Source organism: Colias croceus, chromosome 10 (genome assembly GCF_905220415.1).
Source record: "Colias croceus chromosome 10, ilColCroc2.1".
NCBI classification, from domain to species: Eukaryota; Metazoa; Arthropoda; class Insecta; order Lepidoptera; family Pieridae; genus Colias; species Colias croceus.
The window spans coordinates 10,065,116-10,080,365 of NC_059546.1; the positions used below are offsets into that span (position 1 = coordinate 10,065,116).

The 15,250-nt window shown below is 32.3% G+C and overlaps 1 protein-coding gene across 1 annotated transcript in view; it reads left to right on the forward strand.

The window, feature by feature from the left end:
• The window catches only part of LOC123695027, a 63,827-nt gene that overhangs the window by 36,036 nt on the left and 12,541 nt on the right, over positions 1 to 15,250 (forward strand). Inside the window, exons 2-5 of the mRNA XM_045640711.1 lie at positions 1,328 to 1,536; positions 2,178 to 2,313; positions 8,556 to 8,764; positions 15,054 to 15,189. Of these exons, the coding sequence (XP_045496667.1) occupies positions 1,328 to 1,536; positions 2,178 to 2,313; positions 8,556 to 8,764; positions 15,054 to 15,189 (690 nt within the window). The remainder of the gene's footprint in view (positions 1 to 1,327; positions 1,537 to 2,177; positions 2,314 to 8,555; positions 8,765 to 15,053; positions 15,190 to 15,250) is intronic.

A 15,250-nucleotide genomic window follows, 5' to 3' on the forward strand; every position in this document is an offset into this window, starting at 1 on the left:
AATGCGACCATTAATATTTACTTATAAATTGATAACGTTGTTAGTTTGGTTTTAATTATTCAGGAATAGTGTTTTATTTATTTTTGCTATAAGTACCTCGTATGAGATACAACATACTAAATCTATACTAATATTATAAAGCTGAACAGTTTGTTTGTTTGTTTGAACGCGCTAATCTCGGGAATTACTGGTCCGATTTGAAAAATTCTTTCGGTGTTAGATAGCCCATTTATTGAGGAAGGTTATAGGCTATATATCATCACGCTACGCTAACAGGAGCGGAGCTACGGGGGTGAAACCGCGCGGAGTAGCTTGTCTTTATATATAAAACTCAAAGGTGACTGATATAGTGATCTATCAATGCAAAGCCCAAACCACTGGACGTATCGGGCTGAAATTTGACATGCAGATAGATGTCATAACGTAGGCGTCAGAAAGGTTTTCCCGAAATTCTTGCGGGAACGGGGAAAAACGGGGATGCACGTACAAAGTCGTGGGCGGAATCTAGTCATTAATAAAACAACATGATAATAATTATTGATTGTTAACGTTTTGTTTTTTCTACGGACATATTTCAACGAATTTTAAACATTAAAATACTTGCATAAAATTATAGCCACTCACTGCAGCGTAACGCTAATAAATTTTTAACATAAATTTCGCAAATCATTATTTACATTCGGATCGGCGAAGTTCGCAAATGCTCAAAGTTGCGACCCAAATAACTTTGGAGTTGCAAAAATAATTTTATATCGATACATTGGCATCATACCAATATATTGGAGACAAAGTTTCCAAGTAGCAGAAACTCTGGATTCCACTCTGCCAAATGTCTAACCTCGGTACCTACTGGATTTTCCAGTTTATTTCTAATGTCAAACATGGGGAATTTTATTGTTAGTTGTCAAAATGGCCGCTTATCTGCTCTCGCGTTGCGTAACTGAAAACTTTGTTATATGCCCGTTTTAGTGTTATCGTCATGAAGTTTATAGTGGACAACTTTGTGTATCTTATGTTGAATAATTCCTTTGTTCCGGAAAGTTTTAATGGTCCTTAATATAATTCAGTTTACAAGGAGACTAGTCATTTAAATATAAAAAAAAAACATTAAATTGTCCCAGTATAAGTAAATCTTATTTATGTCCTGATAAGTACTTGATAACTAGGTACCTACCCACAAAATAATGCAATTTATTTGACTCATAAAAATCCCAGGCCCTGGGCGTAGGCACAATATCCGTCTGAACTTTGCAAAACCTAAAAACTTTAGAACATATCCAATTATAAACTCCTAATTTAGCTATACCAAAAATCTCTTTGTCCACAGAAGCCGGCGGCCTCCGTACCACGGAACTCCACATCACGCCTCGCGTCGTTCAGAGAGGAAGAAACGTTACTATGGCCTGCTTGTATCGTCTACACGAGAGTGAAATCTATTCGGTTAAGTGGTACAGGGGCTCGCAAGAGTTCTACAGATACTCGCCCCTTGAATCGCCTACGACTCGAGTGCTACCTGTAAATGGGATAAAGGTTGATGTAAGTGCCTTTGAATACGTGTCCATAGTTTTAAACAAAACAAGCCACTTCAATTTGGAGTTAATGTTTAAAATATAGATAAATGTGCTGGTTGTGGATAATTTTGCATTTGATTTAATTAATTGAAATAGAATTGAAGAGGTTTGTTTTGTTGTTTGAGTTGTAGCAAATAAAAGGTCAAAAATATAATGTATATTTCTCAACAAATCATTATATTTAAATAGATAAAATATCATCTATACTAATATTATAAAGAGGAAAGGTTTGTAATTATGTATGTATGTAGGTATGTATGGTTTTCACGCATAAACTACTGGACCGATTTCAAAAATTCTTTCACCATTAGAAAGGGAACGGGAACTATGCGGGTTTTTCTTTGAAAACGCGGGCGAGGCCGCAGGCGGAAAGCTAGTTTGTTATAATTTTAAATGCAATTTGCAAATAAAGCTAAGGCAAACGCATGTCGCTCGTTTGCTTGCTAGTCAGTCTACCAAGATCTACAATACCTACTCTGCTGCAATAGCAACAACATAGATCGTTGTCTTGAACAACTTTACTCCGGTCACTGTACCAAAGAAGATTCTTATTAATACATTTCCAATATCCCAAGAAGATTCTCAACCATATTTCTGTTGTTTCAGAGGTTAAATTCAAACGAAACCCACGTAGTGTTAATACGAGTAACGCCCAATCTCAGTGGTAACTACAGCTGCGAAGTAATACAGAACGCACACACGTTTCCTCATTACATGGCCACAGCAAGACTGGATGTTGTTGGTAAGTTTTAAGAAGCTTCTAGAACACAAGGAAACTAATTGAAGAAAGAGAGAGAAAGAAAGATAGTTTTAACACTACAATTTATTAAAATTAAAATCTCTAATAATTAATTTACAGTCTGAGTTCTTGTAATAACAGTATGGAGAAAGAATAAAATAGCAGATCAATGTGGTGCTAAAAACTTCTCATCATTACTCCTTTTGCTAATTGATCCGAATTACGTAATGTATACAATTCTGAGCCTTATTTCTTAAGTAATATAACATGATTTTCAATTTAAAAATTCTAATTGTTTTCTAAGTATGAAATAACAAAAAATGATGCTCACGTTCAAGAAATTTCTGGACACACTCTATGCCAATATAAGTAAGTTATAAGTTTCTAGAAACTTCGAGAACTCAAGGAAACTGAATACTATCAATCGTAATGCATTCAAATTTGATCCTTATTGCCTAACAAATATAAAATTATTTTGATGCATTCTTGCAACAATGGATTAATCCCGTAATTATGTCTGAACTTTATTCCAAATTAAATCTAAAATTATTTGCTTCTCTTGATATTAATATAAATGTTACAAAAGGAAAAAAATGAATAATTATGAGAAGTTGCTGTTTCTGCAAAATTCTGCCTTTTGCCTTTAGAACTCAAATAAAAACAACTACAGAATAGATAATTAAAATGAGTTGAAATTTCAGATACACTATTTCTTTCTTTCGAGTTTATTCAATTTCTTTAGCAGTTACAAAACGAGTGGGTAGAGTGAAAAAAAAAAACATTATGAAAAATAACTTTCTTTAATATCTTGAAAGAACAGAAGTGAAATATTTTTTCTTTAAGGTATCTGTAATTCAATTATGGGGCTGAAAGTATTGGTTATATTTTTTGTTCCCTGTGGTTACTTAATTTAGATTTATGAATTTAATGTTAGTATATTTATTACTAATACGGCCCTTATAAAAAGAGTCCATAATTTCGTCATTTTAACGTGAAACAGACAATTGAGCATACAGGTAACAATACAATGGAATATTCGTACGAAATTCGTCTAATGATGAAGCCGGAAGATGGCCCGCTAACTTCTTAACAATTCCTGTGTTTGAACTTGCTGTATTTGCCTTTACAAATACAATAGACGCGATAGTTTTGCCTGAATTGAAGCAGACAGAATATTTCCAAAATAATTTACATATTGGTTATCATACATTTATTCTACAAAATGATACGTTAATTACAACGTTATCGCGAAAATATTTGAAATAATCTCGCCATTCAACGCAATAAACACCGAGTAATATAAAATATATACTACAGCAAGCTACAATACAGCAAGCTATCAATAGTATCGGAACTATCCAAATTGTATTTATGGCCGTGTTTTGCGTGCGTAACCAATAAGTTCGACTGTTACAGCTCGGTTGTAGCTAGATAACGACACTAACGATCGAGACACGCGATTTTCGGCCTTATCTGCATAGCAGCGTCGACTTTATGTGCTGAAGATAAAAGTGCCGTAATGTCTTGTATAAAAATCAATAGGCTTTTTATTGCGAGGGCAGATTTGACTTTGAGAAGAATTTATTGGGTAACTAGAAATGGAGATAATATACGTTTTATTTATTTGGGGGAGCCACTGTTTCAATGAGTAAGGCAAAATAACTTTCAATAATCATTCTAACGAACGAAAAATACGTCTTACTACTCAACTTAACAGAAGATTATAGAAGAAATAATTAAATTGCTTACCTAAGGAATCGTCATATTTTGGTAAAGCAAAAATATTTTTGGAGTCTTTCAGGTAGGTCAATTATTTAGAGAAGAATCGTTCTTCTCTCAATCTGCATGCAGCAGTATTAGAGGTGCCAGAAACATTCTAAAGAGGTAGGTAACATCTAGCACAGAAGAGAAGATAAGGTTTTAGTTAATAGGTTACTCTCGAATATATTCCTCACGTTGAAAAGAATACTCGAATGGGAACAATTAGAAAAGCATGGCGAGAATCATTAGGTGCTAGCATAGTTTTCTTGCGTTTGTAATTAAGGAGCCGCCCCTTGAGCTTTCATTTTCTATCCTTAACAGTCTTAAAAGGTGTATTTATATCTCCAATTATGAAACGACATTTTTGTCGCAAGAATTATAGTAATGATATCTCTTATCTCTGACTGTCTCTTTGGTTTAGTTATAAATGTGTTATGAAGTTTTACAAGGTATCTTGCAAATGTCCTTTAAAGGACGGAGACGGTAAAAAGTAATTTATATGCTCTTAAATCCTATGCAATATAATATCTTACCAAACTTCTAGTAATTTAATGGAAATTAGACGATGTAGCTGAAATTCAATGCGCTAACTATTGATTTTTCTACTAATTGTTTTCTAAGTATGAAATAACAAAAAATGATGCTCACGTTCGAGAAATTTCTGGAAATGGAAGTTGGAAAAATACGAGCAATTATTTTATACTTGTAGATACAAATGATTCTTGCAACGAAGCCAATTGAAGTATGTTTACAGTTAGTTTCAACTACATTTCAGTTCTTATTTAAAGCTTTTACCGAGAACACTTGGAATGTAGCTTTTTCTATAACTAGGTTTATTCCCGCGACTTTACCCTTCTTGTTATTGACTGTATATGTATTTTACTCTCTTCATGTTAGTGTTTGTTTTCAAGATTAATAATATTATCGTCTCCAAATTCTTATCGATCCGTAAATTCCTTATTTATTTTATTTATTTATTTATAATCTTTATTGCATACAAAACAAATACAAATTTCACACACACAGACAGGACATTTGATGCAAAGGGCGGCTTTATTGCTTCAAGCAATTTCTTCCAAGCAACCCGAGCAACCAAAGTATTGGGAAAAAAAAAGAAAATTAAGGTAGATTATGTACACAATAGAAATAAAAAAAGGACATCACATAATAAAATAAAAGACAACAACAAAATTATGATTAAAAAAAAATTCTAAAAAAACAAGAGAAATAAACCAAAAGGGGAAAAAAACACATGAAAATAAACAGTAAAAAAAAAACAAGCAAGAAAAAAATATGACAATAAATAATAATAAAAGTAATTAACAGGTTTGCAAATAGTGACACTTAACCATATTTTTAAAAGAGTGTAGCGTTTGTGCTTTCCTAATGCTAGTAGGTAAGTCATTCCACAGTTGAACGGCTTTTACGGTGAAAGAGGCGTTGTAGAAATTAGTATGGTGCACTGGAATACGTAGCATTAGGTATTTTCCTTCATATTGGTTTAATTGTTTTAACAAGCCAGATATACTAAGCTGTATTGAATTGTTAATTGTCTTTGCGAATTTTTTTGATACAATGAATTATTGACCTAAATTATTCTAAATTACTTATTCGTATCATTTTTAAGACTTATTACGTTATTAAATTTAATCTAAATATTACAAGCATTACAATAGCATACATTCAAAGTTAACGTCGGGCAAAGAAAATATAAGCTGAACCGTCTGGCGACCACAAAGCAGACTTTACAAAATATAAGGAATGTTATTTTTACAAGAGACCTTTAAAGTTGAAACTGTTATACCCATTTGGGTTCTTCTAGTTAATTTTATTGAAGGGGTTTGGTGCAAAGGTTTTGTTTTAATAAGGTTTTGAGCGTGAATTTTAACATGCATTTGAATTTTATTTCGTGTAATTAATTAAAGCGTTCATTGTGGCCTAATTCGTATAAGTTCTGTATATCGATTTTTTTTAAACAAAAAATAAAAAAAGGTTCTACTAATTAACTTATTTTATTTTAAAAATGTCTACAAGCTAATTACGAACATATCTATGAGCTGGCTCTATAGCTTTATAAGAAAAAATGCGAAAAAAACGAAATAAAAACAGAACACAAAACGAGGGAGAATCGAAATTATTGACACTTTTTTGAAGTTGGTCATAATGTCTAATACGTCGTAAAGGTAGTTACTGCAATTATTTTAAACCTTTGACTTGTTAATGTGACTACAGAGTGCTTGAAGCGGTTTTGACAGTGTGCTGTTTTAACAAGCTTCCTTACACATTTTTATTAATCGGTTATTTCACAACAACTCAATTTCTCACTAAAAATATTAGAGGCTAAAAGGTTCCCTATAATAACATCCATCTATTAGAAAAGGTACTGTCAAAATTATGCCAACTACATTGGTGTTATTTTACCCTATTTTCTATTACTTTGGAAATAAAAATACTTAAATTGTATTCATTTAATAGTTCTCATTCACAAATAATTACTAACATGCCAACGAACATTATTCCGTATACCAAAGGAATAAGATTTAAAATCCTTTGCTCGTTCTATGCACTAACCTAGTACCTACATTTACATTGAGTTCGCTTCTCATTTCTTCTACATGAAAGCTGTCCTTTATTGACTAAAAGCTTCTCTTTGATAGCATTCGTATTCCGTTGATTTGACGTTGCTCTTGACAATTAAATGGTGCATTGCTTATAGTCCTTTCCACCTAAGATGATTTCTGTGACACATCGATTTTTGACACGTGTAGAGATGTCTATACTGAAATCGTATCAATTGTTTCCGATAATCGATAATATTTTATATGGAAATGAAATCGATTTGAATAAAGTACCAAAATCAACCAAAATTAGTTTTTTCGGCATTTCGCCAACAATTAACTAAGGAAACTTAGCAAACAACAGCAAAAAAAAAGTCAACAATAACAATTAGTAACAATAACAGAATACCACGTAAAGTATCAATATAAAAATGCAACTTGTATACAAGGCTGACGCACTCGTACAGACGATTGACTCGAATTGACAAACGATCACAAGATGGGCGCCGATTATATGATTTCCAACTCTATGATTTTTCAACGATCCATTTCATGTACACGAATTGCGTAGGCATTATATTTTTGTGTTATTTTATTTTATTTTTCATTATATTAAACTCAACAATACTGTTTTTGATTTATAAGCTTAAGATGTTTCATTTTTATATTTTTGGTAATAATGCCGCCATAAAATAAAAATATTATGCACTAAAATTATTTTACATAAAATACGTAATTCGGAACACGACGAAGTGTCACAGGAATCATCATAGGTGAAAAGGACTATAGTGGTTGTGAAATAGTGCAGGTTCGACTTCTTTACTTATAACGCTTTATTGTACAAAAAAGTTAATTTTATAAAAAGTCATTGAATGCTTAAAAATTTTGATCAAGAAGTTGCCCTTTATTGCATAAGTAATTGTTATATAGTATAGTATAGGTAGTGTGTAATATTATATCTTGTATAATATAGTAATTTAGTATTGAGTGTCTTATTGTATAAGTAACTAGATGTCCCGGCAAACGTTGTTCTGCCCTACTCTTATTAACTTGGGGCATGAAAAATAGATGTTCACCGATTCTCAGACCTACACGATGTGCACAGAAAATTTCATCAGAATAGGTCCAGCCGTTTTGGATGAGTCTGGTAGCTAATATTGTGACACGGGAATTTTATAAATTAGATAGGTATATGGATATGTTTTATGCAAGCATAATTTATTTAGAAAAAATATTAATAAATCGCATATAAAATCTGTCAAACAGAGTATAATTCTAATATGACTTGCCTATCAATATGTACAATTTACATATTATAAAGTTTATTATACAATAGTTTACTACAAACACCTTATACAATATTGGCTTAACTCAAAGTTCAAAATAACAAACACAAATAAACCGCCCACTTGTATAATCGCATTATAATTATATCCATCTTAATTCTGTCAAAGGTACCCATTAAGCAGGCTCGTTTCCTGGTATTTTGATACAAAATAAGGGCTATAAAGTAGTGGGATGAAGTACTTTCTACACTACGGAAGTAATAATGCTATAGTATTATTGTGATATAGATATAGTGAAGTATATTTGTAATTTATATTTTGAAAATATTTTTTTACAATATTATCAGCAGTTAACGTTATCCCTACATTTCTTAGCTAGATTGAAATATAAAAAAAAAACATATTTTGTATCAATCAGATATTGTTTAAGTAGATGTTTTAATTAATAGTCAACTTTTAAAGCTTTTTTCAAATTCGTATAAATTTTGTCAGTACCAACTATCTACCTTCTGTAAAGGCCTTAAGTATATTTCCTTCTTTCTTTTATAATTTAAGTAGTAGTTTTTTTTTATAATTTAAGTAGATATCTATTTTAGCAGTATATTAAGTTTATACTTGGATAACAAGCTTTTCTCTCCAGGTATAGGAGGTCTCCGCGCAACAGAACTCCGAATATCACCCCCCGTGGTCCAGCGAGGGTCTGACGTCACACTTGCGTGCAACTACGAGCTCACAGACGCGCCTCTGTACTCCGTCAAGTGGTATAGAGGGAGGCATGAGTTCTATAGATACTCGCCTACCGAGACACCGGCTACCAAGATCTTTCCGTTCGCTGGGATCAATGTTGATGTAAGTTTGTCCATTATTACTATTAATAGGATCTGTTGTCCATTATAATGTTAATGGATTATATGTTTATCCATTTTAATAATTAGTATTACATCAATATTGCATAAAGCAGTATTTTTATACCCAGATTCATCATTACGATGACCAGGGGGATACCATGATTTCTTATAGCAGGAGATATGATTTCCAATTGGAGAAAGTGATGCCGCTATCTATTGCTCTGTTATTTTTCCACACAGAAAATTAAACTTCGTTTATATAATAAATAAATTATAGTATAGGGAGAGATGATACTGATGATGATAATATGATGCGATATAAGACTTAAAAAAATTCATCAAAAATCCACGCATTTTTTTAAGTCTGTTATTATTAACACCATACTTTACATTCTAGGGTCCTAATACGAATCAACAACACAATACTTAAGCCAATAAAGTTTTATTAAAATCGATTCAATAGTGTTTATAAAGAACCCAGATCAAAATATTGTATTAACTTATCAAAAACACTTCTTTATTGACCCCTTCAAGTACAAAACTATCATAATTAGCTATTCTACCAATATTTATTAAGGTTTTTTACAGCTTTACGCTCATCGTAAAAATTAAACTGGCCTTATTAAATATTGCTCGGATAGCATAAACGTCCATGTTAATATTAAAAGAAAAAGTAATCCGTAGTGAAATTAAGTTTCAAAGGCGACCTGGATAGGGGCCTCTATAAACGAGTTGCGACACTTTCAGAATATAAACTTATAATCTTAGTCGTGTTTTTTCTTGTAAGATTTTTTATCTACCTTTTATCCCGACTTCGCGGAGTTTAGAGATTCCTTTACGGAATTTAAAAAAAGACTGTTCTTGTGATTTAGAAGCCTATTTTAATCTTATATTTCTAGTTATATATTAGTGATAACTGCAACCAATTTCATGAGGTTTTTTAGGAGATACCTGCACAAATAGAAAAATAAAACTTCTTTATAAAACTGTGGAGGAAGTAAAGTGGAATTCCTCCATCGAAAAAGGGAGGATCCTCGACCTTGTTGTGTGTTATATATGTAACTTGTTATGTGTAATGTATACGTATGATAAAATACATACACTAAAATATTGTGTGTTAGCCACAAAACTTTTGCTCTAGTCAAGAACCTCTAGTATGGTGATATCGGCCTCTAACATGTTTTTACAAAGGTGAGTATTTCTATAGATTTACAGATAAATTACGACACTTATTAGCGATTGATAAATAATATTGAATTTCACGCAAATACTGGAACGATTGAAATTAACTTTGGCAAAGGAATAGATTAGATTTAAAGTTTACAATTTTTAGTTCCCGTATTGGCTCAACCATTTCGCGAGCAACAGCTTTTTTTGAGCAGGCATACTAAGCAGCTTATCTTACTAACTTCTAAGGGGATTCTTTCTCACTTAGTATTTTCACTTATACTTATATAAGCCGACTTCAAAAATGGAGGAAGTTCTCACTTCAACTATTTTGGTATAACTTTTTATAGGGTTAACCAGTATTGATTTTTTTTGTCTACCACTTGCCGCTGCGTAGTTATATAAAGATCTACATTATTAAAATATTATTAGTTTCATGGAGAACTCAGATTACAAAAATATTCCCAGCAGTTAAAAAAACTACATACTTACTAATCATCAAAAATTATATACAATTAATTATTGTATCCTAGATTTTAATCGCTAAACCGGTTCTAAGTAATTATAAGCTTGAAATTATGTCATCGTTGAAAATAGACGCACCTTACCTTCAGTGGATAATGGAATCCGTGAGATTAAACGTCACCAAGGCGTCGTGAATTATTTATACCGAAATTATATTAAACTAGTGGTCCACCCCGGCTTCGCCCGTGGTACGTATTTCGCAATAAAAGGTACCCTATGTCCTTTCTTGGTTATCAAAATATCTCCATACCAAATTTCATGCAAATTGGTTCAGTAGTTTAGGCGTGATTGAGTAACAGACAGACAGACAGAGTTACTATCGCATTTATATTATTAGTGTGGATTATGTCCATCCACACTAAAATAAAGAAAACTAAAAATTGTATGCATTTTCTATTCTCTCGGTTTTGTGGTTATCCCGTAATCATTACAGTTGATAAAGAACAATAAAAAAGGATAAGAAGAGCAAAATAATAAGTAATACTTTTGAAATAAAGAAACTTCTATGTTTAACCCATCAGCCCTCGGAATCACAGACACAATAGAAAATCTATTGCGTCGTGGTCTCATTGGGCCGCTCGGTGGTCCGGAACCGGTGGGGTTAAAGGAAATAATCAGTGTTTTGTGCAGCGTATAGAGTGGTTCACTATTATATATGGGGCAATTGTAAATTCTGAGTAGGTACTGTCTCTGGTGTAAACTAAAGACTTTACTAAAGAAAACACATTTATCTTACCAGTTCATATCAATATAAGAACACAGTATCCGGTATAATGTCAGGTTGTTTATGCATAAATTTATTATAATCAGTTGTATAGTTTTACGCAACTGTCACAACGTTCAAATCGTAGCTCATCTCGAAAAATAAAACTAATCACACTCACAATATCGGCATTAGCAAGATACCAAAAGAACTATAAATAAAATGTCCACATTCATCTACAAAATTGCGTTCCGCCATGCCAGGCCCGAAATTTGGATCCCTAGAGATTAGGTTCACCGGTCCTTAGATATTTCCAAATGCTTCAAATATACGAATAGAGGACATATTTGATGTTTGAGATCTTCACATTCCCATTTTAGAACTTCGCATCTGTTAGAAACGATTTACTAGTCCTGTTTATTGGAGCGGGTGTTTATTGTAGATGCGTGTAAATAGGTTGTATATTTTCAGAGATTACACCCTTAGTGTTAAAATTTAGGTATTTGATCTCAACACTCAATTGGCTCAAATTCCTTGTCTGAAAATTCGTTTTATAGAAGCTATTCTTAATCGAATTACTTTAACTGGTCCATTGTTAGGTAAGGAAGCAGTTTCTTCAGAGTTGAAACGACGAAAAACTGTTAGGGTTGCTCTTTGAAAATTAAACTTATCAAAGATTTTGCAATTTCTCGATAGGTATTGAATAAACTGATTTTTATCAACAATTTATTCCAACACTATTAGACCAATAAATATTATCAACTGTATAGTATCGGCCAGAACGACCAAAAACAAAGACAATGATGAAATTATAATATTATTTTTTAAAGGTGTAAATGAGAAAGAATAACAACATAGAAATGAATGACTCAAATTAATTTGTATAGATGAAATTCGATTGAAATGAGTACGAATATTAGGTACGTAAATTTTATTATTTTATCTGAAATCCAGTCCTTTCACGATATTAAAATATTCAGAGCTCTCTAAAATGATGAACAAATTAAAATCAGAAAACAAATGTAACTTGAATATTTCTCACGTTATCAACAATATTTATTTACGCTTCACTTTTGGATTAATTAAATTCCTAGACCAGTTTTCGGGTGTGGTACAAGGGATAAGCGTGGGCGTTATTGTATTTAATGTATTTAATTGGTTATTTACTCGAATATAACCTTTATACTTGTATTATTTTTCAAACATATCCAATGTTTTAGCGTGTTTAAAAACTGAAACTTCTTATCGAAATTGTTTTGTGTTAAAAGGATTAGGAAATGTACGTTGGTAAATAGGCTATCAATCATATCAAGCTAAATTTAATCATCTGTGTATAACAATGAAGATCTGAAGTAACAAATTAAAACGAACTATGTTTACAATTGCCCCATACTATGTTCAGAGTACTATAATTGAACAAGCTATAAGGAAGCCATCACAAATGCAAAACTAAACTATTCCACATTACTTTTTATGGAGATGCCCAATTCCCTCATCATTTCACAAATACCAAACTCTGTATTAAGCCTCTCTGCCTCCCGTATATCCTATAATACACTGTAATTGTTATCTTTAAGCTCCATTGTTGCAATGACATTTAGGATAGCACAATTAATTGAAATTCCGTTTTCTTAATACGTGGCACTGTTGAGACTGGCTTCATTTGCAAATGGACAAGTGATTGAGGGCTTTAGAGGAAATACTTCAATTGTTTATCATTAACAGTTTTGTTGTCAAGTTCTTCCTGACGTATTGGATCTTACTCGTAACCATCTACTGATCTTAAGTTGTGAAGAACTGAACTTCTTCTGCAGGAAGGGCGATGAGAAATTTATATCAACTAGTATAATTAGTTGTGATTCAGCACCAATTTCCATAATACTATTCACATCATACTCTAGATCTCTTCAAATTATTCAAATTATTATATCCTCTCTTATCACTACAGTACTACTTTCATTACATGACAGAATAAACACGGACTATTTCCTATCCAATTAAAACCTCACAGACATTGCGTGAGCTCTAAGAAACTATAGATCAAAGGAATCTTAACAGTCTAGAATATCGCGTGCTCTTTATTCCCATCGACTATTCTAGAATTTTTATAACAACGCTCAACCCAGATGTTCATAAATTCAACCCTTTATCTACCTCTTATTTCGCAGTCACGATAATAACACGATGGGTCATTTTGCCCCCCCTTTGTATTGTACAGCTGAGCTTGAACGGGTTAAGCCGGTATACGACGGACGGTAAAATGTGGCCTGCAATCCATTGGACTCAAGGTTTTCCTTTTGTTTCGTGGCGGGAAAATGATTGAATGGCCAAGTACAAAAATACGTTTCCTGTTTTATTCTATCTAGTTACAGTTTTCTTAGCGTTGGATTAGTTTTGTTCATGTGGACGTGTTTATTGTTGATGTTGCTAATGAAAATAATTATTTATCTTATGAATTGGATTATTTGCTTCTTATATTCATCTATTGAGATATCTATTATTGATTTGGAGATGTTATCTTAGAACGTGAAATTATTTTCCAAAATTCGATACCTATAAATAGAAAACTTTAATAAAAAAGAAGTCATTTTTAGTATCCTGTAAATGTAAAAATCATTTCATGTCTATACAATAGTGTTCCAATTTAATCTAATATATAAAATTCTCGTGTCACAGTTTTCGTTGCCATACTCCTCCAAAACGGCTAGACCGATTCTCATGAAATTTTCTGTGCATATCGGGTAAGTCTGAGAATCGGCCAACATCTATTTTTCATATGTAGGTATCACGGGCGAAGCCGGGGCGGACCGCTAGTGATTCTAAAAATTCATAACATCACGTGACCATAAAGAAACTTATTGTAAAGACTTAACTAATTTGTTCCAGTTTGTTGAATAGTCCTTCAATAGTATTGCAGCAAACTAATATTGAATGTCCAACTACATAGAATCAGAGACTCAACATTGCAGATACTTATAAATACTTCGTTGAAAGTATCAGAATTACGATCTACAGTAACCAGCGCTGTTATTTATCAATTGTTGTTTCATGTTCTCTTACATCGTAAAATACTCTGGAATATGATAGCCTATAGCCTGAATATGGATCAGTAATGAATGATGCCTATTGTCGAAGTTTTCAATCAGCTATTAGGTCTTTATTGCTACTCGTAATGGTCAGGATCAAATTGAAATTGCTGAATCGCCATTTTTATACAACTCTGGTTTGGGGTCGGGTATTGGAGCTTTTTATTGGAAATACAGATTGTCAAAAATAATCGGGGGATTACATGCTATTGTGGCTGTGCAAAATTGTTTTTCTTGGGTTACACGTGTTGGAGATTATAGATTTGGCCAGTTGATTGATAAATCTATGTAATTAACTATGGATGTTAATTAAATCAGTGTTGTATTAATATTAATAGAATTCCTTTATTGATCAGTGTACTTATTTATTGTGAAAATAAAATTATACATAGGTTCATAGCGTTTTCTTAGAATAAGTTATTATTAATAGTCTCTAAGGTAATTGCGAGCTGATCCAATAAATAAAACAACGTCAAGATATATAATAACATGCAATTTAATAAAAAGTTTCCTCACGTACAATTTTATTTATTTGTGATATTTATACATAACTAATATACTCAACTTCAAAATAACTGTAGCAAATCATACTCTATTTTAAAAAATATCCTCGAACGTTTGTCGCCATGCCATCTATTTACTATGCTTCTCTATGGAAACTGATAATATGCCTTGTCCTGTATAAATGCCTGATAATCATACAACAATTTTGAAATTACTAAAAACAGATTGCACTCAAACTATAATCTACCGGGTATTAATTATATCAACCGGTGCATTGAGAAGTCTAATAAATATCTTGTCCACAGTTGGCCAGATCGAACCAGAGTCAAGTAGTCCTAACAAGGGTTAGCTTCGGTCTGTCCGGTAACTTCAGTTGTGAGGTCACAGCCGATGCGCCTTCCTTCGCCACGTCTATCGTTTCCAACACTATGGATGTTGTTGGTAAGTTGAAATCATCTTTATCATCATGCACAGAAGATAGATATTGGCCTGTCTGATTTAT